The 25000-nt window shown below is 43.2% G+C and overlaps 1 protein-coding gene across 2 annotated transcripts in view; it reads left to right on the top strand.

The window, feature by feature from the left end:
- The window catches only part of cntn5 (contactin 5), a 116806-nt gene that overhangs the window by 88561 nt on the left and 3245 nt on the right, over positions 1 to 25000 (top strand). Inside the window, exons 15-21 of one of the 2 annotated variants that reach the window (XM_046865003.1) lie at positions 8877 to 8994; positions 11408 to 11566; positions 14358 to 14507; positions 15534 to 15604; positions 19335 to 19569; positions 21979 to 22088; positions 22616 to 22802. In XM_046865003.1, the coding sequence (XP_046720959.1) occupies positions 8877 to 8994; positions 11408 to 11566; positions 14358 to 14507; positions 15534 to 15604; positions 19335 to 19569; positions 21979 to 22088; positions 22616 to 22802 (1030 nt within the window). Of the gene's footprint in view, positions 1 to 8873; positions 8995 to 11407; positions 11567 to 14357; positions 14508 to 15533; positions 15605 to 19334; positions 19570 to 21978; positions 22089 to 22615; positions 22803 to 25000 lie in introns of both variants that reach the window. The other variant, XM_046865002.1, reaches the window with a different exon arrangement.

Genomic DNA, 25000 nt, shown 5'->3' with positions numbered 1-25000 from the left:
ATTCCATTCTCAACACCCTAAAAATCATCTTCCGCCAGCTTTGAGTTTTCTCCAAACCAATCAGCACCTTGATTTCAACTAGCACATGGTGTATTTTTGGGATTTGAACATATCAGTAATGATTCCCCATAAACCTCACACAAATATAAAACACACACACACACACACACACACACACACACACACACACACTAGTACACCTATACACTCCCACACACCTACACACTCCCACCCACCTAAACATATACACACACTCCCACACACCTACATACTCCTACATTCCCACACACTCCCACACACCTACACACTCCTACATTCCCACACACTCCCACACACCTACATATTCCTACATTCCCACACACTTCCACACACCTACACACTCCTACATTCACACACACTCCCACACACCTCACACACTCCTACATTCCCACACACTCCTACACACTCCTACACACCTACACAGGAGAGGGAGATGGCCAAGATGGTGGCACGGCACTTTATAGCCCGACATATGGACTCCTTACACAACATATGGACATCTGAGCAACCAGTGTACTTGTGTACCATCACCAAACACTCCAGGAACACAGAAACAACCCCAATAACACAATAAATGATGATCTGCGGCAGAATCTATTTTTCCTTGTTGTTAGGCTAAAAGCTAACCTGCTCTACCATCTATCCTGCTGGCAAATGTCTGCTCCCTGGACAATAAGGGGAGTGGTAGCTGGGTTACTGATTGGAAGGTCGGGGGTTCAAGCCCCCGTATCGCCAAGCTGCCAAACTTGGGCGCCTGAGCAAGGCCCTTAACCTTCTGTGCTCCAGGGGCGCCGTATCATGGCTTACCCTCCGTTTTGACCCCAGCTGCTAAGCAAGCTGGGATATGCAAAAAACACATTTCACTGTGCTGTAATGTATATGTGACGAATAAAGACTATTTTCTATTCTAAATTGGACTACATCAGACTCCAACAAGCTACTCGGCGTGAGTACAGACACTGCTGCTGTTGTGTTCACTGAGATGTGGCTGAGTGACAGAGTTCGGGACGCTGCCATTCAGCTGGACGGGCTAGCCGCATTTCGTGCCAACAGAAATTAAGCTCTGTTCGGTAAGACTCGCAGCGGTGGTCTGTGTGTTTACATCAACATCGAATGGTGTAAAAACTCTGTCCTTATTTCCATCTACTGCTCACTGCTGGTGGAGTTTATGGTTGTGAGATGTAGACCTTTTTATTTACCCCAGAAATTCACCACCGCTATTGTGCTCGGAGTGTACATTCCACCTAGCGCTAATGCTATGGAAGCGCTCAGTGTACTCTACTGGACCATTAGCGAACTACAAAACACCCACCTTGACGGATTGTTTATTGTCACCAGAGATTTCAACCATGCAAATCTCAAGACTGTGCTCCCTAAATTTCACCAGAATGTGGACTTTGCAACCAGAGGAGAAAACACGCTAGATGTTGTTTACACATACATTCGAGTGCATACCGGGAGAAGCCCCGCCCCAACCTCAACCGCAACCAGCGGAGATTTCAACAACTTGGAGGAGCCAAGCCTCCAGATGCGCTGAACGACTTCTATGCCCGGTTTGAGGTGCAGAACAACATGCCGCGAGGAAGACTACCCCTCCTCCCAGTGACTAGGTGCTCTTTCTAACCACTGTCTAACCTCCTACACACCTACACTCTCACACACATTCCTACGCACCTACACACTCCCACACACTCCTACGCACCTACTCACTCCTACACACTCCTACAAACCTACACACTCCCACACACTCCTACACACTCCCACACACTCCTACACACTCCCACACACTCCTACACTCTCCCACACACCCTATGCACTCCCACCACACACTCCTACACACTCCTACACACTTCCACACACTTCCACACACTGCTACACACTCATACACACCTACACACTCCTACACACCTACAGACTCCCACACACTCATACACAATCACACACACTCCTACACACCTACACAATCCCACACAGAAGCCCCGCCCCCACCTCAACCGCAACCAGCAGAGATTTCAACAACTTGGAGGAGCCAAGCCTCCAGATGCGCCGAATGACTTCTACGCTCGGTTCGAGGTGCAGAACAACATGGCGGCGAGGAAGACCACCCCTCCTCCCAGTGATTAGGTGCTCTGTCTAACCACAGCTGAAGTGAGGAAAACTCTATGCAGAGTTAACCCATTGTAGTCTGCTGGACCAGACAACATTCCTGGCAAAGTGCTCAGGGAATGTGCAGAACAGCTAGTGGATGTCTTCACTGACATCTTCAACATCTCCCTGAGCAGCAACGTTGTTCCTCTGTGGCACAAGATGACAACCATTGTCCCCGTGCCAAAGAAGTCTACAGTCTTCTGCCTCAATGACTATCGTCCTGTCGCACTTACACCCATTGTGATGAAGTGTTTTGAGAGGCTCGTCATAAGGCACATCTAGACCCAACTACCACCCTCACTGGACCCCATGCAGTTCACATATCGTCCAAATCGTTCCACAGATGACGCCATCTCCACGACCCTTCATCTGCCTCTCACCTACTTGGACAAGGGTTAGGGTTCATATGGACTCATATGTATGAATGCTGTTCATAGACTTCAGCTCAGCATTCAACACAATCATCCCTCTGCATCTGATCAAGAAGCTGAGCGTACTGGGTCTGAACACCTCCCTTTGTAACTGGTTCCTGGGCTTCCTGGCTGGGAGACCTCAGTCAGTCCGGATCATAAACATGGCATCTCCAGCACCACCACACTCCCATATACTTCCACACACCTACACATTCTTAAACACCCACACACTCCTACACATTCATTTACATTTACATTTACATTTGCGGCATTTAGCAGACGCCCTTATCCAGAGCGACGTACAAAAGTGCTTTAAATCTCTAGTAATAAATAAATCTACACTGGTATGCAAGATTACAAACTTAATATAAATATAACTCAAATTCTACAAACTTGGAAAGTGCTAATTTAGGTATTTCAGGAAGAGGTAGGTCTTCAGTTATCGCTTGAAGATAATCAGGGACTCTGCTGTAAGTACATCTAGGGGAAGTTCATTCCACCACCTCGGTGCCAGAACAGAGAAGAGCCTTGAAGTGTACTTACCTCTCATTCTGAGAGAAGGTGGTACCAGTCGAGCAGTGCTGGAGGATCTCAGACAGCGTGGTGCAGTGCGAGATGTGATGAGGTCACTGAGGTAAGATGGTGCTGGTCCATTTTTGGCCTTGTAGGCAAGCATCAGTGTTTTGAATCTGATATGTGCAGCTACTGGAAGCCAGTGAAGGGAGCGCAGCAGTGGGGTGGTGTGGGAAAACTTGGGCTGATTGAACACAAGTCGTGCAGCTGCGTTTTGGAGTCTTGAAATGTCTTGAAATGACAAGAGACTGAACAAGCACCTGGGCAGCCTGTATGGACAGAAGTGGTTGAATCCTTCGGATGTTATAGAAAAGAAATTGACAAGAGCGAGCAACATTAGCGACATGTGGGAAGAAAGACAGTTCATTGTCCATAGTTACTCCAAGGTTATGAGCAGTGGCTGAAGGGGAGAGCAGAGAGTCATGAAGTGTTATTTGGAGATCTTGACCTGGAGATGAATCACCTGGGATGACCAGCAGTTCTGTTTCGCTGGGGTTGAGTTTTAGTTGGTGAGCACTCATCCATGAAGATATGTCTGACAAGCATGCTGAGATCTGAGTGGAAGCTGTGGTATCTGATGGAGGGAAAGAAAAGATGAGTTGTCATCTGCATAGCAGTGATAAGAAAACCCATGTGAGGATATGACTTCACCAATGGAGTGGGTATAAAGGGAGAAAGGGAGGGGACCAAGTACAGAGCCTTGTGGGACACCAGTGGTGAGTCTGCATGGGGCAGATGTGGATCCCCTCCATGTTACCTGGTATGAGCGACCTTCCAGGTAGGAAGCATTCCCATGCTGTTCCGCAGATACCAAGGCTCTTGAGGGTTGACAAAAGTGTCTTGTGGTTGACTGTGTCAAATGCTGCTGAAAGGTCCAGGAAGATAAGTACAGATGACAGCTTGGCTGACCGAGCAGCATGCAGTTTCTCAGAAACAGCCAAAAGGGCGTCTCTGTGGAATGTGCCGCTTTGAACCTCCCACACTCCCACACACCTACACACTCCCACACATTCTTCACACCTACACACTCCCACATACCTACACACTCCTACACATTCTTACACATCTACACACTCCCACACATTCTTACACATCTACACTCCTACACACCTACACACTCCCACACATTCTTCACACCTACACACTCCCACATACCTACACACTCCTACACATTCTTACACATCTACACACTCCTACACACCTACACACTCCCACACATTCTTACACACCTACGCACTTCTACACATTCTTACACTCCTACACATTCTTACACACCTACACACTCCTAAACACCTACACACTCCTACAAATTCTTACACACCTACACACTCCAACACATTCTTACAACCCCAACACACACCTACACACTCCCATACACCTACACACTACACACACTCCTATACACTCCCACACACTTCTACACACCTACACACTCACATGCACTCCTACATACCTACAAACTCCTACACACCTACGCACCTACACACTCCCACACACTCCTAAACACCTACACACTCCCACACACTCCTACACATCCCTACGCACCTACACACACCTACACACCCTAGGCACCTACACACTCCCACACACCCTAGACACCTACACACTCCCACACACTCCTACACACCTACACACCTACACACTTCTACACACCTACACACTCCCACACTCCCACACACTCCACACACTCCCACACACTCCTACACACCTACACACCCCAACACACTCCCACACACTTCCACACACCTACACACTCCCACACACTCCTACACACCCCACACCCCACACACTCCTATGCACTCCCGCCACACACTCCCACACAACTCCACACTCCCACACACCTACACACTCCTACACACTCCTACACACCTACACACTCACATGCACTCCTACATACCTACAAACTCCTACACACTCCTACGCACCTACACACTCCCACACACTCCTAAACACCTACACACTCCCACACACTCCTACACATCCCTACGCACCTACACACACCTACACACTCCTAGGCACCTACACACTCCCACACACTCCTAGACACCTACACACTCCCACACACTCCTACACACTCCTACACACCTACACACTCCTACACACCCCACACACTCCCACACTCCCACACACTCCTACACACTCCCACACACTCCTACACACCTACACACCCCAACACACTCCCACACACTTCCACACACTCTACACACTCCCACACACTCCTACACACTCCCACACACTACACACTCCTATACACTCCCACACACTCCCACACAACTCCACACTCCCACACACTCCTTCACACCCTACACATTCCAACACACTGCTACACACTCATACACACTTGCACACACTCCTACACACTCTCACACACCTACACACCTATAAACTCCCACACACTCCTACACACCTACACACTCCACATTCCTACACACCTATACACTCCCACACACTCCTACACACCTACACACTCCACACTCCTACACACTCCCACACACTCCTACACACTTCTACACATCTACACACTCCCACGCACTCCAACACACTCCTACACACCTACACACTCTCACACACTTCGCTACACTGCAATATTGAAGAACCTGAAATGCAGCAGCAACAGGTGGAGAAGGTACAGAGGAACTCAGTGTGTGTGTTAGTTGTCTAATTTGTGGAAGATGGATACTTTTCTTCATTATATTCATCCACTAAAAATCATTTGTCACCAGTTTCATCTCAAGTTCTTCTCTCTGCTGTCTTGTTAGCATGTAGCAGCAGATTGTGCTGGAGTTTAAAAGAAAATCGATGGATTGAAATGTCAGCCAGGCCCACGTGTCACCTGAGATTAAAGACCCACAGTGAATGGTATGATCGTATTCCTCAGCCCAGGGTTCCTCCTGATGGACCATTGGGGAACATTGTGCTCCTGTACATGATCTTATGAAGAGAAGACCGTGACATTGTAATCAGCTTTCTGCAATGTTTAGATGTAGATTTGATTTACATTAGCTCTGTGACACTATGGTGCAGAGGGAAGTGTTATCTTCTCCCAGCTCCACAGACCCACATGATTTCTACTCTGAACTACCTCTGGGGTGTACATGGTGGTAACTGATGTCCTAAACAGGATATTTTCCTTTCCAGTGCATAATACGAGGTGCTATGAAAAAGATTGGAGACTTGCCCTGTTAAAAAGAAAGTACTTTATTTATCTACGTTTCCACACGATCACCTTCAAAATAGTCCCCTTGCTCTCAATGTTCTTCTGGAATATGTCCTGGAAGTCTTCTTTTCCGAAGTGTGTAGAGCACCTTCTGTGATTCGCTCAACGGTGTCAAAACGGCAGTCAGTGAGCTTCATCTTCATCATCTTCAGGAAGAGAGCAAAGTGCGCAGGAGCCGAATCTGGACAGTAGGTTGGGTGTGGAAGTGAAGAAACTCACGTGTGAGGAGGAGCTCGGTGACAGGGTGCGCACGTGGTCAGAACAGCACCAGTTACACCTCTTCAGATGTACACAGGATAATGTCTTTTGACACACTGAATTATGAGGGCCAGTGCTCCCTGTGAATTTGCGTGCAGCCTTGTGCTGCCATCTGTTGGTGTGTTACACAACAAGTCTCAAAACTAGTCACTTTGTATTTCTTTGTGGACCCCAGATCCACCCTGAGCAGGACAGAGGACTGGAGAACTACTACAGTTTCTTTAAGGGTTCTTATAGTTTACATGTGAATTTAATAGAATGTGAAATAAAAAACTGAGATCAAATCCCACATGGATATGGTTGAGATTTCAGAAGATCAGAGGAGTAGAAATGGTGGCTGATACCTGCAGCAGATCTTCTGGTTTTTTTTCTAATCTTTATTTAATTATTTATCTGAAGACCCGGTAAGAAAGGGACGAGTTTGTGTTCTGAGAGATTTTTTACCTGGAACTGTGTAAGGAGACTAGCGCAGGTCAGCTGATGTTCCTCATCATTTCTCTGATCACGTTAAACATCTCCACTGACTCTAAATGCTGTTTATCCCCCATCAGTGTCAGTAGGAGTGATGCAGCTCAGCTCCAACTCACTCGTCTTTTTTATAGATGAGATTAGAGCAGTGTTCAGCCCCAATACATGTGTTAATAACAGCACTGTGGAGCAATCACACACACACACACACACACACACACTGTGGAGCAACACACACACACACACACACACTGTGGAGCAATCACACACACACACACACTGTGGAGCAATCACACACACACACACACACACACACTGTGGAGCAACACACACACACACACGCACACACACACACACACACACTGTGGAGCAACACACACACACACACACACACACACACACACACACACTGTGGAGCAATCACACACACACACACACACACACACACACACACACACACACACACACACACACTGTGGAGCACCACACACACACACACACACACACACACACACACTGTGGAGCAACACACACACACACACTGTGGAGCAATCACACACACACACGCACACACACACACACACACACTGTGGAGCAACACACACACACACACACACACACACACACACACACACACACACTGTGGAGCAATCACACACACACACACACACACACACACACACACACACACACTGTGGAGCAACACACACACACACACACACACACACACACACACACACACACACACACTGTGGAGCAACACACACACACACACACACACACACACACACACACACACACACACACACACACACACACACACACACACACACACACACACACACACACACACACACACACACACACACACACACACACACACACACTGTGGAGCAATCACACACACACACACACACACACACACACTGTGGAGCACACACACACACACACACACACACACACACACTGTGGAGCAATCACACACACACACACACACACACACACACACACACACACACACACACACACACACACACACACTGTGGAGCAATCACACACACAACGCTGAGGCTGTGGACTGAAAAATGCTTAGTAAAGAATGTGTGGAAATCTCATTGTGCCTCCTGAAGTTCCACTGATCTCCGTTACAATGTTCTCTTTATGTTCAAATACAAACATTAAGGAAACATTCCCACATGTTCCTACTGTACACACAGCGTTCACACTTCCGCTCTGTAAAACCTTCTGCACACACTCCAGTCTTCAATAAATGAAATATAAATAAGAATAGATGAGCAGTGATCAGGGCCTGAGTTCTCCAGTTTCCTCCAACCTCCTAATAAACATATCAGTAGGTCGAGCAAATCTACTCTTCTAGAAGTTTTACTGAACGTGAGTGATTGTGTAAGGAGCTTGTGATGAACTGGGGTTTAGGTTTTATTCAGTGTTCCTGAGTCAGACTCCAGATAAAGAGACAGATATGTTCTTTCACTGTAGCAGATCAAATGTTCTCGCAGCTCCTGATTAATATTTTGTAATGAGTCTTGGTGCTCAACAGCTGCCTGTGGACATTAAATTACACCAAGTTTCACTTCATTCACACACAGCAGCATCAGAGGAGAGGAAAAGAGCAATCAGAGAGAAGATGGTGCACTGAGGAGCGTTCAGGCAGGAAAATCAGTCCATTCTGCAGGTGTCACGACCTTCTACTGTCTCTTTGTGTGAGTGTGTCTTCATCCCATTCTCTCTTTATTCAGCAGTCTTCTATGATGGATCTGATGATCAGAAACATCCTCCTGATGCATGCTGGGAAATATGGCTGCCGGGTTCAGACGAGTGCTGACACGATCCTCGCCGAAGCCGAGCTGCTCGTCAGAGGTGAGCTTGTTATGTGGAACACCATCTTCATGTGTTAAAGACTTAAGGCTAAACACTTAGCACCTAAAAGCCACAGGAGAAGCAGAGAAGCAACGTGAGGAGATTCGAGCTCAGAGCACACACAATAACCATTAATACACAATAGCAGCTGGAATTTCTCAACCACTTCTGTGCAGTGTGTGTGTGTGTGTGTGTGTTACATTAAAACAATAAAACAACTAAATGTTTTATTTTTGTTCAATATAAATGTAATATGAGTTTAATCTCAGTGTTTATTCAGAGTTTAACCAGGATGGAATATGAGCATGGTTATGTAGGGTTAGCGTAGGGTTAGCGTAGGTTTTGTAAGGTTAGCGTAGGGTTAGCGTAGGGTCAGCGTAGGGTTAGCGTAGGTTTTGTGAGGTTAGCGTAGGGTTAGCGTAGGGTTAGCGTAGGTTTTGTAAGGTTAGCGTAGGGTTAGCGTAGGGTTATGTAGGGTTAGCGTAGGTTTTGTAAGGTTAGCGTAGGGTTATGTAGGGTTAGCGTAGGGTTAACGTAGGTTTTGTAAGGTTAGCGTAGGGTTATGTAGGGTTAGCGTAGGTTAGCGTAGGTTTTGTAAGGTTAGCGTAGGGTTAGCGTAGGGTTATGTAGGGTTAGCGTAGGGTTAGCGTAGGTTTTGTAAGGTTAGCGTAGGGTTAGCGTAGGGTTAACGTATGGTTAGCGCATGTTTTTATGAGCATGTGTTCATGTCTTTGTTTTATGTATAAACAGTTCACTCCTCAGGGCAGGTGGATTTTTCCTGCTGGTGTTTGAAGTAAAAGTCAAAGCTGGAATGATGTTGAGCTCCAAATGTGTGTAAGCAGTTTGTAGCAGCATGACCATGATTCCTGAAGGATCTGAGAGGAACGAGACTCTCACCACGTTTATGTTGAAAATACAAATCCTGCTTCAGGCAACACGTTTGGAATATAAATACAAACACACCTTCATCACCAAACTCATCTTCCTCACTCACTGAGAGAAGAGAGAGAGGAGAGAGAGATATAAAGAAAGAAAGGAGAGAGTGAGAGAGTGAGAGAGAGAGAGAGAGAGAGAGAGAGAGAGAGAGAGAGAGAGAGGGAAAGTGAAGAGAGAGAGAGAGAGTGAGAGAGAGGAGAGAGGAGAGAGAGAGAGAGAGAGAGAGAGAGTGAGCGATAGAGAGAGAGAGAGAGTGAGAGAGAGAGAGAGAGAGAGAGTGAGGGAGAGTGAGAGAGAGAGAGAGAGAGAGAGAGAGAGGAGAGTGAGAGAGAGAGAGAGAGAAGAGAGATGGGAAGTGAGAGAAAATGGTCTTTTTGTGTTTTTTGTAGTGTAGGAAAGAAAATCCCTCCACACATTTTTTAAATGTTCCTCACACTTCTCATCCTCGACATTAACGTCAGAATATAAATACGAGGTTGTATGAAAAAGTTTGAAGATTCACTCTGTGTACAAGAAATACACACGTTATTTATCTACATTTCCACACGATCATCTTCAAAATAGTCCCCTTGCACAGCAAAACAGCGCCCCCAGTGTTCTTCTGGAACGTGTCCTGGAAATCTTCTTTTCAAAGCGTGTGGAGCATCTTATTCGCACTGCACCTCCACAACGGTGTCAAAACAGCAAGCTGGATCTTCATCTTCAGGTATAGGGTGAAGTCCGCAGGAGCCAAATCTGGTGAGTAGGGTGGGTGACGTGGATTGTTCTCCGACGATCATCATGCACAAGTTGCCAAGTTTCCACATTTTGAGATCGGGGTTGAGATCGTTGAAGGTCCTGATCTCTCGTTATGTTCCAGTGATGTTCTTCAGCTCTTGAAACTGAAGTGATGCTCAAACCTCCTCGAACGACTCGTCGCAGCGTCACCACATGTCGAACATACGTCACGTCAAACGTCTCTGTGGCAGATTTGTCCAGTTTCATGCAAAATGTTACATTTGTCATCTTTGTTCTAACTTGCTGTCCATGATGAAATCGCAGACGTGGGAACGCACGTGGGTCAGAACAGCACCGACTACACCATTATTCTCCAAACTTTATGTTACCACCTCATAATAATGAGAAGAAGAATAGTAAGTAAGGAGGGTTCAGATGTTAAAATAAATGTAGTAAAGTTGCAGAAGCTTCACTGAAATGTATCTTCTGATCTGCCATGATTTTAGATTTTTGAAGACAAAAAAGACACATCAGGCTTTTTTTATGTTTAATGAAGAGTTATTTCTGGGTGTCATTTATGTTAAATCATCCATAAATACTCGTTCCCTCACCATCGTCGCTCTATCATCCTCAGATACCTTCACTATATCAGTTATTATCTAATCCCCTTTTCCATCCTTCTGAGGAACAGGATTTACATGGAATTTTGATGTAAGATCGATGTGGTCATGTTTTATTTTGTGATTGTGTTTGTGTCCAGGTCCCCCAGGAGCTCCTGGAGTGGTGATTGTGGAGGAAATCACTGACACAACAGCTACACTGTCCTGGAGTCATGGTGTAGACAACCACAGTCCCATCAGCACCTACAACCTGCAGGCTCGCAGCCCCTTCTCCCTGGGCTGGCAGACCGTCAGAACAGGTCATCAATACAGACACCACGAGTGTGTGTTTATGTGTGTGTGTGTGCGTATATATATATATATATATATATATATATATATATATATATATATATATATATATATATATATATATATATATACATATGTGTGTGTGTGTGTGTGTGTGTGTGTGTGTGTGTGTGTGTGTGTGTGTTTAGCTCAGAGGCCTTCTATTAAAAATCGGTTTTGTTTGGAGGAAAGGCCACTGGATTAAAGCTCCTACAGCAGATGGATTTTAGGGTTATTACTAAATGAACCTTCCTGCTGCTCTAAAATTATAATAATCCTCTTATTTTTGGAGCCATATGTGACATAAGTGAGTCCAACATGTTTTAATCAGCCAGGGAGGAGTTAAATCACTGTGTAGCTAAACGCTAAAACGTCCCGTAATTCTCCAATAAACACTAATTTAGCTTCATATTTACCTTTTTTCTACTAATTCAATCTGTTCTAATCACAGCTACCAGATAACTGATGGAGTGGTGTGGTGGAAACCTGTGTGTGTGTGTGTGTGTGTGTGTGTGTGTGTGTGTGTGTGTGTGTTGTGTGTTTGTGTGTGTGTGTGTGTGTGTGTGTGTGTGTGTGTGTGTGTGTGTGTGTGTGTGTGTGTGTGTGTGTGTGTGTGTGTGTGTGTGTGTGTGTGTGTTTGTGTGTGTGTGTGTGTGTGTGTGTGTTTGTGTGTGTGTGCAAACCTGTGTGTGTGTGTGTGTGTGTGTGTGTGTGTGTGTGTGTGTGTGTGTTTGTGTGTGTGTGCGTGTGTGTGTGCGTGTTTGTGTTTGTGTGTGTGTGTGCGTGTGTGTGTGTGTGTTTGTGTGCGTGTGCGTGTGTGTGTGTGTGTGTGTGTGTGTGTGTGTGTTTGGAGATGAGAAGAGCTGAGTAAATACTAAGCACTGAGTGAGAAGGCAGTGAGAAGAGGGAATGAGTTTGTTGATTGTTCGCTCTCCTGCGATGTTCTCGGCTCATGTTTGAGGGGACGAGAGACGAACTTCATGAAAAGCCATGAAAAAGAGAGAAAGTGGTATTTATGTGTGAAAATGTGTGTGTGGTAAATGTAAGAGTGCTGGTGGTGGAAATAACTATGTATTTATAGGAAAGTTCTCACTCTGTTCACACTCCTGTTCCTCCTACCAAGGTTTTGCTTTTTACTTGGGAAATTCAGGGCAGTTTTGTGAAACAGGAAAACAGAGGTAAGAATTAGGTTTTATACTTGATATTCCTGGTGGCTGAAGGGCGAGATGGACTGAGTGCATGGAGGAAGGCGGAGCGTTATTGAAGGATATGCTCAGGGGGTCCTCTGTACAGAGAGGGTGTCTGGAGGACAGACTGTAAATATACAGACACTGGGAGGCGAGGATAAGGAAACACTTAAGAATCCACACCTTCAGCTAAAGCATGTTGGAGAAGATTTGGGGGATATGTTAGTTCATCATCATTAGCATCAAATCATCCTTAAAAGCTCTGGACTGGATTTCATTTTTTTCTCAGCCTGAAACAATAACTGAGAATAGTTTGGTGTTACAGGCTGCAGGAGATCAGGAGAAAAAAATGAAAGAAAAAGAAACACAGAAAATAAGGGATCTTAGGTGAAGGCTGGAGCAGAAGTGCCTGAGAACAAGAAGCCTGGACTGATGGATCTGGAGACCAGGAAACATAAAGCAATAGTACCTGAGTCCAGTGAGGCTGGAGTGGTGGTATCTGAAGTTTATCTCTACATGGAGATAAAGTGAAAGAGGATGTGTACTCTGCTGATCACAGACTGTGATGGTGATAACACTGTAATGGCTATCAGAGTAAAATGGAAGAGGAGGAAGCAGGAGATACTCTGACAGGTGATGAACAGGAAAGACGTGTGTTGTGATGTCGAGTGTCAGAAGTAACATAGTAAAATAGGAGGATATTGATCATTGCAGAGAGCAGACTTGGCAACGTGCTGTTTCTCTGAATCCTGGGGGAAGAACCACACTGGTTCTTTTGGACCGGATCATTTATCACTGTATATTAGGCCCAGAATTTAAAATAACTGGAATAAATATGACCTTTGACTGTATGGTTATGTAGCCTTTAGCAGGTGAGATGGTTTGAAGCAGAACTGCAGGAGTCTGGAGTAGATTTAGAAATGAGTTCTAAAATAGGAACACAAAGATGAAAGTAAAGTCTGTCTTGGCTTTGATAAGAAGTCCAGCTGGTGGAGAAGGGAGGAGAGTGATCTTATTAGGAAATTACACATGAACATATTTATCCCGGAGCTCATCAGAGACAGGAGCTCCAGCTGCCCAGTGATGAAGGACACTTTAAGTACAGGGTGAAAACACTCCCCAATAACAGTGGAAAGAAAAAGTAATGATGTTTAGTGGCAGCAGTAAAGCCTGATGTCCTGCTCAGAAGATTCAGATTCAGATTTCTGCTCTTTAAAATCACATCCCAACATTAATTACTAAACAGACCTGTTCTAAGTGTAGTTCAGACTTTACTGGTACAAGAGCATTAGAGATAAAAGCTGTAATGAGATTATATGAGGTTAGACATTTTAGTGCTAAAATGAGAAGAAAGCTAAAGAGAGGAACAGAAGCAGAACATAAGTCAGAAAAGCAGCAGTATATGTTCTGTAGCAGGATTGGGTTAATACATGATCAGAAATCTGCTGTAGAGCAAGTGTTTGGCCCTGAATAAAAATAATTGAAAGATGAAACATGAAAACTGAAACATGATGGTAAGGACCAGCTCCACTGACCTCTGCATCCTCAGAGAGATAAAGTACTGTCTTCACAGATCCAGACCCAGTGACTGGAGATATGGAGTCTGCTATTTCGGTGGAGCTTAACCCCTGGGTAGAATACGAGTTCCGGGTCGTGGCCACCAACGCTATCGGTACCGGAGACCCCAGTGCACCATCCAGGCCAATCCGAACCAAAGAAGCAGGTACCTTTTTACTTCACATCTAATTCTCAATGGATTTCCTTCATGAGCTGTTTTTTTTAGATATTCCAGCTAATTATTTAAACATGATCATTTGTTACATGTCATTTCTCACATCAGATAAATCCATGTCCAAGGAACGTCATTGTAATTATATTATATATACGTATATACGTATATATATATATATATATATATATATATATATATATATATATATATATATATATATATATATATATAAAGTACAGATTTATAGAGGGTTAATTAAAGGAAAAAAGGATTAAATCGTGTCTGACTCGACTCTAAACTCAGCTGATGGATTAGATTTTCAAGCTTCACCCAGAGAACAAACACATTTTTCAAGGTCACTTCCATTAAGTCCAATAAACATGAATTTGTTCTCCACTGGTGTTTGTCTGCTGGTCCTTTTAACCCACAAGCAAAATATCAGCAGAATATCGGACTAGTGGCGATCTAAAGCCTCGTTGTAGATGGAACCTCAGTGTAGAGGAAACACATACCGCATTCCTTCTGCTTCTCTCTTGTACATCAGAAAATCTGTAAAAACAGAAAATAAATATCATTATCAGAGCTTTAGTGAGTCCAAACCATATTTGAAGCCCAGATTGCAGGAAAGTTGTGATTGCACCTCCTGATCTCTGCATGTTTTTTTATTTCTGTCCTGCTTTTCTAAAGTGCCACAGATTCTGCTCCTCATTGTGTTCACTGATTATCTGTAAGGAGGAACATTTGTTGAACACATGAGATGCAAAGAGATTCAGTGTTGTGTCACTTTTCTCTACATTTTTCTCAGAACTCACAATCAGCCAGACCAATACAACCAAACTGTCTGTAAATAAAGTAAAAGTTGATGGATCTTTGGGAACTTCTTTGGATCTTTGTTCAAAGAGAAGGTGGAGCTGTGAGCATCTGTTCAGGGTTTAATGAGGTTTTATTCATTGTTTTGTTCATGGTGTTGATGAGTCATGATGCACATTCCTCCTTTTCTCTTGTTCTCGTCTGCAGTTCCATCAGTAGCTCCAGCCAACGTCAGTGGAGGGAACGGCCGTAGGCATGAACTCGTCATATCCTGGGAGGTAAGCCTGCTGAGAGCTCACACTATGCTAATGAATGTAGTATAAAAGGCACAGTGCTCCTGTCCAAATGAATTCATGCTGTTCATTGACTTGAGTGTTTTGAGCCAAAGCCAGACGTCCAGTAAATACTGCTTTTCCAGAGTTCGTGTAATAGCAGCAAATTATTCAGCACTTCCTGGAACAGTTTTAAATTCATCCTGAACTCAGCAGTGTGATATTTAGATGATGAGCTTTTCTTCTCACAGAGCTGCTTCTAATGATAAAGATTTATATTTTGGAATAATAAGTTCAGTCCGATCATGTCTTAGATTAGATAAAACATCTGGTACCAGATATAACTCATGTTATTCTAACCAAAGACGTTACATGTGAAATGTTCTGAAGTCTTCATCAGTAATGATGTCCTGTCTCCTCTTGTCTCGAGGTTGTCTTTGTCTTGAATCAGAAGCTGCAGGAGAAACTGAATAAATGAGAACTTTAGTCTCAGAAGAGTGCAGAATGTTGTAATTAACCTTCAGTTCTGAGAGAGTTTTCTCTGTAAACACATTCCTCCGCCTGGAACATCTGCTAGCAGTCTCACCGTTTACAATTCATGGACAAAATTTAATCAATCTCATGGTGTTAAAAGGATATCAGGATGAGATGTTCCTCAGCTGAGAGAGCACCTTTGGCATCGAGCCTCTCAGTGGGAATCTCAGTGTGAGCATTAATGCATAAAAAATGAACAAAGCTGGAGGATCTAAATTGAGGGCAGTTAAAGTGCAATTAAGTGAAGAGGAGGAACAGATGTGGTCTGTAAATGATGGCCATTTGTTCCAGCCATTAATAACTACACTGACTACAACCATCACCATCCAGATAACCTTCATGTGAAGGGAACTGTGCCTCAGTGAGAGATTACTGGAGCTTCTCACTGTTTATAATTCTTCTCAAATTCTATTAGCACAATCATCATCATCAAATGATATGATCATCATCATCATCATCATCATCATCATCATCATCATCATTAATTCATTACAACAAAGTGTTTCTGACAGAGAACTGTCCGTTGTGCTGAAGTAGTTCTACACTGCTGGGCTCTCTACACAGACACAACAATTTCTTCATAAACACACTGATGTTAAAGTGTGTGTGTTTGTGTGAGTGTGTGTGTGTGAACTGCAGCAGGTGAGTGAGTAAATAAAAGTGAAATGTTGGGTTAGGGTGACCTAATAAAAATGTGAGACTTTAATTAGATTTAGTTTTATGAATAAAGTTCTCCTTGTTCTCTGCAAGCCATCAGGAGCAGATTTTGACCAAACATGCATGCATTTCTAAATGACATTTCTATTCCTTGGCATTTGTAAGTAATTTAGCAAAAACAGTTTGTGTGTTAATTCATTTCATTATAATAATGAAGATAATAATTACGAGGATGATAAGAATTAATTTGGAGATGATGACTATAAAGTTGAGAATGAAGATAAAGATGAGGTCTATAAATGGACACGTCAGTCTGTTGTAGGAGTCTGTACCCACACTGCAGCTCTACATGAGGGTATTTAATGTTCGATTGGAGAAGACACTGGCAGTCAGACGTGTTTCAGGTGTGGTAATTTTCATCTGGAACATTACAGAGTACAGAAATATAACATTTCAGTGATTGAACACTGCAGGTGATTATTTTCCTCCAGCAGCATGAACTGGAGTTCTTCTTCTTCCAGCCTACTAACTATTACAGTTTATATTTACTACAGATAAACACATTATATTATATTATATTATATTATATTATATTATATTATATTATATTATAATATAATATCTTATATTATATTATATATATTATATCTATTCATAGTTATATTTAAAAATCTTGTTGTGACTTATTTTATTACAGCTATACAAATTCTTTTTCTATTCACTCTCCTCACTCTCTCTTCACTCTCTATTCGCTCTTTATTCACTCTCTATTCACTCTCAGAACTTTGGGAGGAGTTTCGAGAGTTTATTGGTATCAGATCACCAACCTCCAATTGTTACTGGATCCACCAGTAAACATCATCAAACAGACCGATGTGTGTTAAATGGTACTAAGTAATCGGTTTTGGTACACAGTGGTGTAATATTGAAGGTTTGGTACTCTGAGTTTTAGTACTTTAAGGTTTGGTACTTTGAGGTTTGGTGAAATAATGTACATAAATAAAACAATAAAAATGTAAATTAGAGGTCGTCAGCTGTTTCAGTAGTTTCTCAGTGATGGTGGAGAAGGAACATGTGTTTTGGTGTGTTTATTAGAGCAGCAGCTGTTGTTAGAGAAGGAGTTCTTCTTATTAAACAGGATAAATGGCTGAACAGACCCATCAAGTGCACCTCGTTAAAGTGTGCAGTGCATCATTAAAGGAACAGACTCCAAACTTCACCTGGAGTTCTGAGGGACGTGTTCCTGTGCTGTTCTCTTGCCTTCTCCACGGCTCTAGTTGCACATCCTCATCACCGCTGTCTGGTTTCTCCGTGCTGGTTTAAAGCGAGCAGGCGAACATGTCAGCATGACGGGAGAAGCTGCAGCGAGTTAATTAGATGAGCATGGTAACACGTCCTGGTGGAGTTTAGAGTGAAGCTGTCACACACTCCATCCAGTTGCTCCTCTGAGAAGTGACGGCTCATTTGGTGACAGCCGTTAGGGGCCGTGATTATACTGAAGCATGTGCAAATCACACAGATTACAGCATGACAGAGCGAGAGCGAGCAAGAGTGCAGGTGTCTGTCGCTTATTACATTCAGCCAAGATTTCATTCTGCCAGATCACATTTTAATTACATTTCTGCGTCCTTTAATAGATTACATTTGGTGCTATGAAACAGCGAGCAGGTGGAGATGTGTGTCCTCATGTCACCTGTTTAGGAAATGAATAGCAGATTGTCTTTTAAAGGAGAAACTAGGGAAATATAAAAAACATTTATGTATTTGTTTGTTCGATATTTGTTTGTTTTCTCTTCATGCTATAGTAAAAACTCAAAAAAAAAAAAAAAAAAAAAAGGAAGTGTAAAAACGTTATGCTAATGAATCTGCGTTGATCCAGTTTGGCCTGCACAGCATTGTGGGTAATGTTTTCTCACAGATGGTTTCCAAAAGCAGTAAAACGAAGCTTTTTTCCATCATCCCTTTAAATCCCCATCATGTGTGTGATTCAGCTTCATCTCATCGCCTGCGTTTACTCACACTGAGCGTTAATTGATGTGTGATGTGACATTCACAACTGATTTCTTTCATTACAACTGAAAATCTGTGGAATCCACAGGGGACGTCGTGACATTCTGATGCAAATCCATTCCATATACTGGTTTCTGTCTAACAAAGAAAAATGTTCATCGCTTTTTGTGTGTAGTGTAAAGCTTCAGCTTGTTCCTGAACATGACATGAATGTGATGGTAGCAGAGCTTTAGTTGAGGAACCACGATGTGGATCTTCTCTGACCTGAACACTGTTGTAAATCTTTCAATTATTACATTTATTTTAATTTGAAAAGCAATTTTACAGGCATTGAAGTTTTTGGGTAAATTGTGACAAAATATTGAAGAGTGATAAATCCATGACCATGAAATGCACTTTCCTGCTCTGCTTTATAATCTCAGCTTTATTTTCCATGAGTTTTTTCTAACATCACTGCTGGTCTACAAGCTCTGAACAGCTTACAGAATTAAATATCCCTCTTCCTCAGTGTACACTTCTTCACTTATTTTTACAGCCAGTTTCAGAAGAGTTCCAGAATGGAGATGGGTTCGGGTACATCGTGGCCTTTCGTGCTAATGGGACTCGAGCATGGAAGGAGAAGATGGTGACATCAGCAGACTCCACCACGTATAAGTACCGGGACGAAACATTTCCTCCTCTCACACCGTTTGAGGTGAAGGTGGGCGTGTACAACAACAAAGGAGACGGCCCCTTCAGTACAGTGGTCACTGTGTTCTCAGCAGAAGGAGGTAAGGATACAGAGGAGAACATTTCAGAACATTCAGAAAAGGATGTTCTGTCTTGGAGCTGCAGCTAGCTGAGAAATATAGCCTTTTCTGGGACGTGTGTATTTATGGTGTTGATCTGACATTAGTGCCGTGTTGATCAGATTTAGTCTTAGTCTTTTAGTTTGAGTTTTAGTTATATTTTAGTCATCGGGATTGTTTTAGTTTTTGTCTAGTTTTAATCAAATAAATACCATAAGATTTTAGTTGACTAAATGTACAATGTTAATGTAGTTAATTTAGTCAACTAAAATGTTGTTCAATTGTAATTCATTAACTATTTCTCTAATTTCCAAACTCAAATATATATATATATATATATATATATATATATATATATATATATATATATATATATAAATGGAGAAAAACCTGTTAAAGTCTAAAATTGCAATACAGACACATTTAAATATGGTGACCTGATACATCTTTTTTTAAATAAAAAACTCTTCTCCAAGTGAAACAAGAATTAATGAATGTGTGTATTTTATTTTGATGTTTGTCAATTAGACAGTTTATTTTGCTTTTCTTTGTAACAGTTACCCTTTTAGCTCCAGTCTCCATCATTGGAACAAAGTTGTTGTGACTGGTAGTCCTGTGGATCCAATCCATTTTCCTATCGCTTCCTCCTTGGTTTGTTGTTCTTTACCCTTAATTTTGTACTTTGGATCAGTTTTGTGCAGCATGCAGCAGGTGTGTGTGGCAGGTAGAGCGGGCGAATGTGCGCACCTGAGCCTATCACAGAGGCGCTTCAGTCTGATTGGATCATTTCCTAAATCACCACACCCTTTTTCAGCTCATTTTTATTAGTTAACAAAAGTTAACAATTAATTGATATCATTGTTTTTTTAATTAACAGCTGAAGTTTTAAGTTTCGTCGAATTTTTATTAGTGGAAAAAATATTGTTGACGAAATGTATTCTTAAACAAAATTAACACTGATGTTGATCTCATGTGAGAAACATGTTTACCTAACATGAGTCAAGTCAAGGGTTAGGGTTGGGGACAACAGACATTGTCTCAAAGCAGCTTTACAGAAATCAACAGTGAAGGTGAATGGTGTGTGTTTATCCCTGATGAGCAGCCGTGGCGACTGTGGTGAAGGAAAAACTCCCTTAGATGTTATGAGTAAGAAACCTTGAGAGGAACCAGACTCAAAAGGAGAACCCATCCTCATTTGGGTGACATCAAGAGTTTGATCATAATTCTTTCAACACTACAGAACACTGAAGAGTGAGAACTAACATAATTACTGGAGTATAAGATTATAAGTGATGTTCTTTCTACAGTCTTTGGTATAAAACTAGGAGCTACTGAGCTCAACATTTGTGATTATCACAGATCCAGCATCAGCTTCTTAATGCCAGAGCCTTTAAATACTTCAGGAGGTCCAATGTCAAAACTCCACATGAAGTGGGATCCAATTGGCACTGGTACGTCTCTAGATGGTTCAGGATGTTTGCGAGTTCGGCATCTACTTCTTTAAAGTCCATAATCTTCACGAGGTGGGACGTGACTGGAGCTGGAGGAACCTCAGGAAGCCTTGGGATAGGGAGAGAAAGAGAAGCAGTGGAGAGGAATTAGCGTAGCTGCTGTTCATGATATTAACAGCACAAGTTGATAATGTGATGTGATCAGATGTTCTGGAGCACAAGGTTATGATGTGATGTGTGTTATGTGTAGAACTCACTAAAAACATATGTCTTTAATCTGCACTTAAACTGGGTGAGTGTGTCTGAACCCCGAACACTGTCAGGAAGACTATTCCAGAGTTTAGCAGCTAAATGTGAGAATGTTCTACCACCTTTAGTGGACTTTGCTATTCTAGGAACTACTAGAAGCCCAGAGTTTTGAGATCTCAGGGAGTGTGACGGATTGTAGCGTGTTAGAAGACTGGAGAGATACATGGGAGCCAAACCATTTAGTGCTTTATAAGTGAGTAGCAGTAGTTTGTAGTCTATTTGAAACTTAGTACCCATAGCGCTCTTAGTACATGAGCGCTATGTTGAAATGACTTGAGCTCCATGTTGTTCTCACGTGACCGCCATGATGACCTGATGTAAGCGCAAAGTTGACCTGATGTGAGCGTCATGTTGACCTAAGGTGAGAACCATGTTGAAACGATGTAAACACCGTGTTGATCTAATTTGAGCCGCCATGGTAAACTGACATAATCGCCCATGTTGAACTGATGTGAGTCCCATGTTTACCTCATTAGTGTGTATGAGGAGATGCGGTTGGTCTTTCAAAAGACTAACCTGAGATAACGTGTTGGATCTGCACGTTCTGGTGTTTTCCAGCTGGAGAAGATTAATGTATTTTAACTCTGATGTGTTTATTTAGTTTGAGGAAGTTCTTTACCTTCAATCACAGAACCAAGAGAAGCTCCAAGTGATGTGAAAGCATCTGCCATTTCTTCTTCTGAGGTGAAGGTCACATGGAAAGCACCGACCCCTGGTCCAGGAAGACCTCAGGGATATGAGGTAAAAACAAGCAGGGGGACGAAGGGACGGGGACTTGGGTACTGGGGGGCAGCAGTATTAAGAGTCAGAATGAATGTTGGTGTGTATGAATCTCATTGTTTTAGAGTGTTTATAAATTCAGTGAATGTGTTTAATTGGACTTTTTTGTGCACACACACACACACACACACACACACACAGTTGTTACACACACACACACACACACACACACACACACACACACACACACACACAGCCATTAGATACACATATAGCCATTACACACATGCACACACACACATGCACACACACAGCCATTACACATACACACACACACACACACACACACACACACACAGCCATAACACACACATGCACACACATACACACAGCCATTACACATGCCGCCTTTACACACACACACACACACACACACACACACACGTCATTACACAAACACACACACACACACACACACACACACTCTCTCTCCTCCTTTTCTCTCTCTGAATATAGCGGTACTCAGACTGGTTTTTATTGTTTAACAGGTGAACTACTGGAGGGATTCGGAGCAGGAGGAAGCGGTGAAGAGAAAGAGGACGGTGGGAAATGAGACGTTGATGTTGATTTCAGGACTTGAGGGGAACACGCAGTACCACATCACAGTAAGAGGTTTCAACAGCATTGGGCTGGGACCTCTGAGCACCTCCATCCAAACCAGCACCAAGAAAAAACGTGAGTCCTCACAACACCTCCATCCTGAGTCAGTACAGAGAGCTGGGTTAAAATCAGGGCAGGTTGGGGGTCAGTACAAAGAGCAAGTTGAAGTCAGTGCAGGGGGCAGATTGGGTGTCCGTGTAGAGGGCAGGATGAAGTCAGTGCAGAGGGTAGGGTGGGGGTCATTGAAGAGAACAGTTTGAAGTCAGTGCAGGGGCTGGGTGGGGGTCAGTGCAGGTTGGGGGTCAGTGCAGAGGGCAGGTTGAAGTCAGTGCAGGGTGGGGGTCAGTACAGGTGGTTGAGTGGGTTCTGGAAAATATTGGTGGTTGTGCAGAAAGCTGGTGTGGTATGGAGAAGATCAAGATGGCGCCGGTAAGGTCAGCTGCCGTCACGACTGCTCCGGCTACGTTTTCCCTTTTTTTGTTTATTTTATACTTTTATTTAAGTAGTTACAGTTCCATCTATACAAGATGGACACCATTAGATATATCAGAGACACTCTTATATCTATTGGTGTACAATGCACTCACCTTTCGCCGTTTTTAAACCCGGACCCATGGCCGAGAGAGATCCTGAGGGAGAACAAAGGACGCGACCCGTACCGGCGTCCGCGAGGGAAACGAGCTGGCACCAGGAACAGGCTGAGGGCACGCGCACACCGTGCTCCCTTACCTAGCATCCTGTTAGCCAACGTCCAGTCACTGAAGAACAAGCTCGATGACTTCAGGGCAAGGGTCAAGTGTACAATGCGCTCACCCATGCTGGCCAAGCGAGAGCCTGAGGAAGAACAAAGGACATCACCTGCCCCACCAGGGGTGAAAGGACACTGGACCACTGCTACACACCATTTAAGAACAGCTACAAGGCACAATCACAGGAGGCCCCAATAGCTGCAGGTTCATGATGCTCACCCTCAAGCAGGTTGTGTCTCAGACCAGGTCAGAGGACTGGTTTGTCATGATACACCTAAAGGACACGTACTTGTGCATATTCATCCTTCTGGCTTACAGGAAGTTCATAAGGTTTGCTTATAGGGGCGAAGCTTACCAGTATCAGGTCCTTCCGTTCGGCCTTGCGCTCTCACCACGCACCTTCACAAAGTGTGAATGTGGCTCTGAACTATATTGAAAATATAGAAGGGAAACCCACTCGGCACCATCAAGGTCTCGCGATGAGCCCCTTCGAGCCTTAGATGTGAGGCAATAACCTGCTGTCGCATGACTCTAATCACGGGGTGGGGATCGGTCATGAGTGGTCACTTGGCACATGAACTGCCTGGCCATGCTTCTAGCGCTGAAGCACTTTCTCACATCTGGTTGGAAACTTCACTTTCTTTCTCTATCCACATATCAAAGCTGCAATCTGTGGTCAAAGCCAAGCTTGGTTTCTTTTACAGAAACCGCCCTTCCTTCACCACTTCTTCCAAACTTATTCTTATTCAAATGACCATTCTACCCATGTTAGATTATGGAGACACTATATATAGGGTTGCTTGTAAGTTCACCCTATCAGAACTTGATGCTCTTTACCATTCTGCTATCAGGTTTGCCACAAATGCTCCTTTCAATACACACCACTGTGCTTTATATTCATCTGTTAACTGGCCCTCCCTTCACAATCGCCGTAAAATTCACTGGTTCACGTTCATTTATAAGACCCTTCTCGGCCACTCACCTCCTTACTTAGGTCACTTGCTGCAGCTAAAGCCTGTCACATATAACACCCGGTCCTCACTTCATTTTCAATTAAGCATTCCTAAAACCAACTCTGCATTTGGTCTTGCATCTTTTCAATCTGCTGCCGCTTGCGACTGGAATGCTTTGCAAAATACCCTCAAACTGGATAAATTCATTCCAATTTCAACCTTTAAAAATATGATATCATATTTGTTCACGGATATATGCAGTTGTTTTTCTACATAATTTTGTTTTAAAATGTATTTATGTAATTGGTTATTTTGTATGGTTTTTTTAATGTTTTGTATTTATTTTAGCCCTACTCCCCTTTCCCTAAGTGGTTATTCCACTTGTCAGGCTGCCATTGTAAATAAGAACCTGTTCTTAATGACTTGCTTGTAAAAATAAAGGTTAAACAAACAAACAATCCCAGACCTGAAGGACCACCATGTGTTGATCTCTGGTTGATTTCTGATTCCATGTGGTGGGAATTTGAGTAACACAAATAAAATGTTTTTACAGAAATAAATAACAAATAAT

Source organism: Silurus meridionalis, chromosome 13, assembly GCF_014805685.1.
Source record: "Silurus meridionalis isolate SWU-2019-XX chromosome 13, ASM1480568v1, whole genome shotgun sequence".
In the NCBI taxonomy this organism is placed as follows: domain Eukaryota; kingdom Metazoa; phylum Chordata; class Actinopteri; order Siluriformes; family Siluridae; genus Silurus; species Silurus meridionalis.
This window is presented reverse-complemented; position numbering and strand designations above follow the sequence as displayed.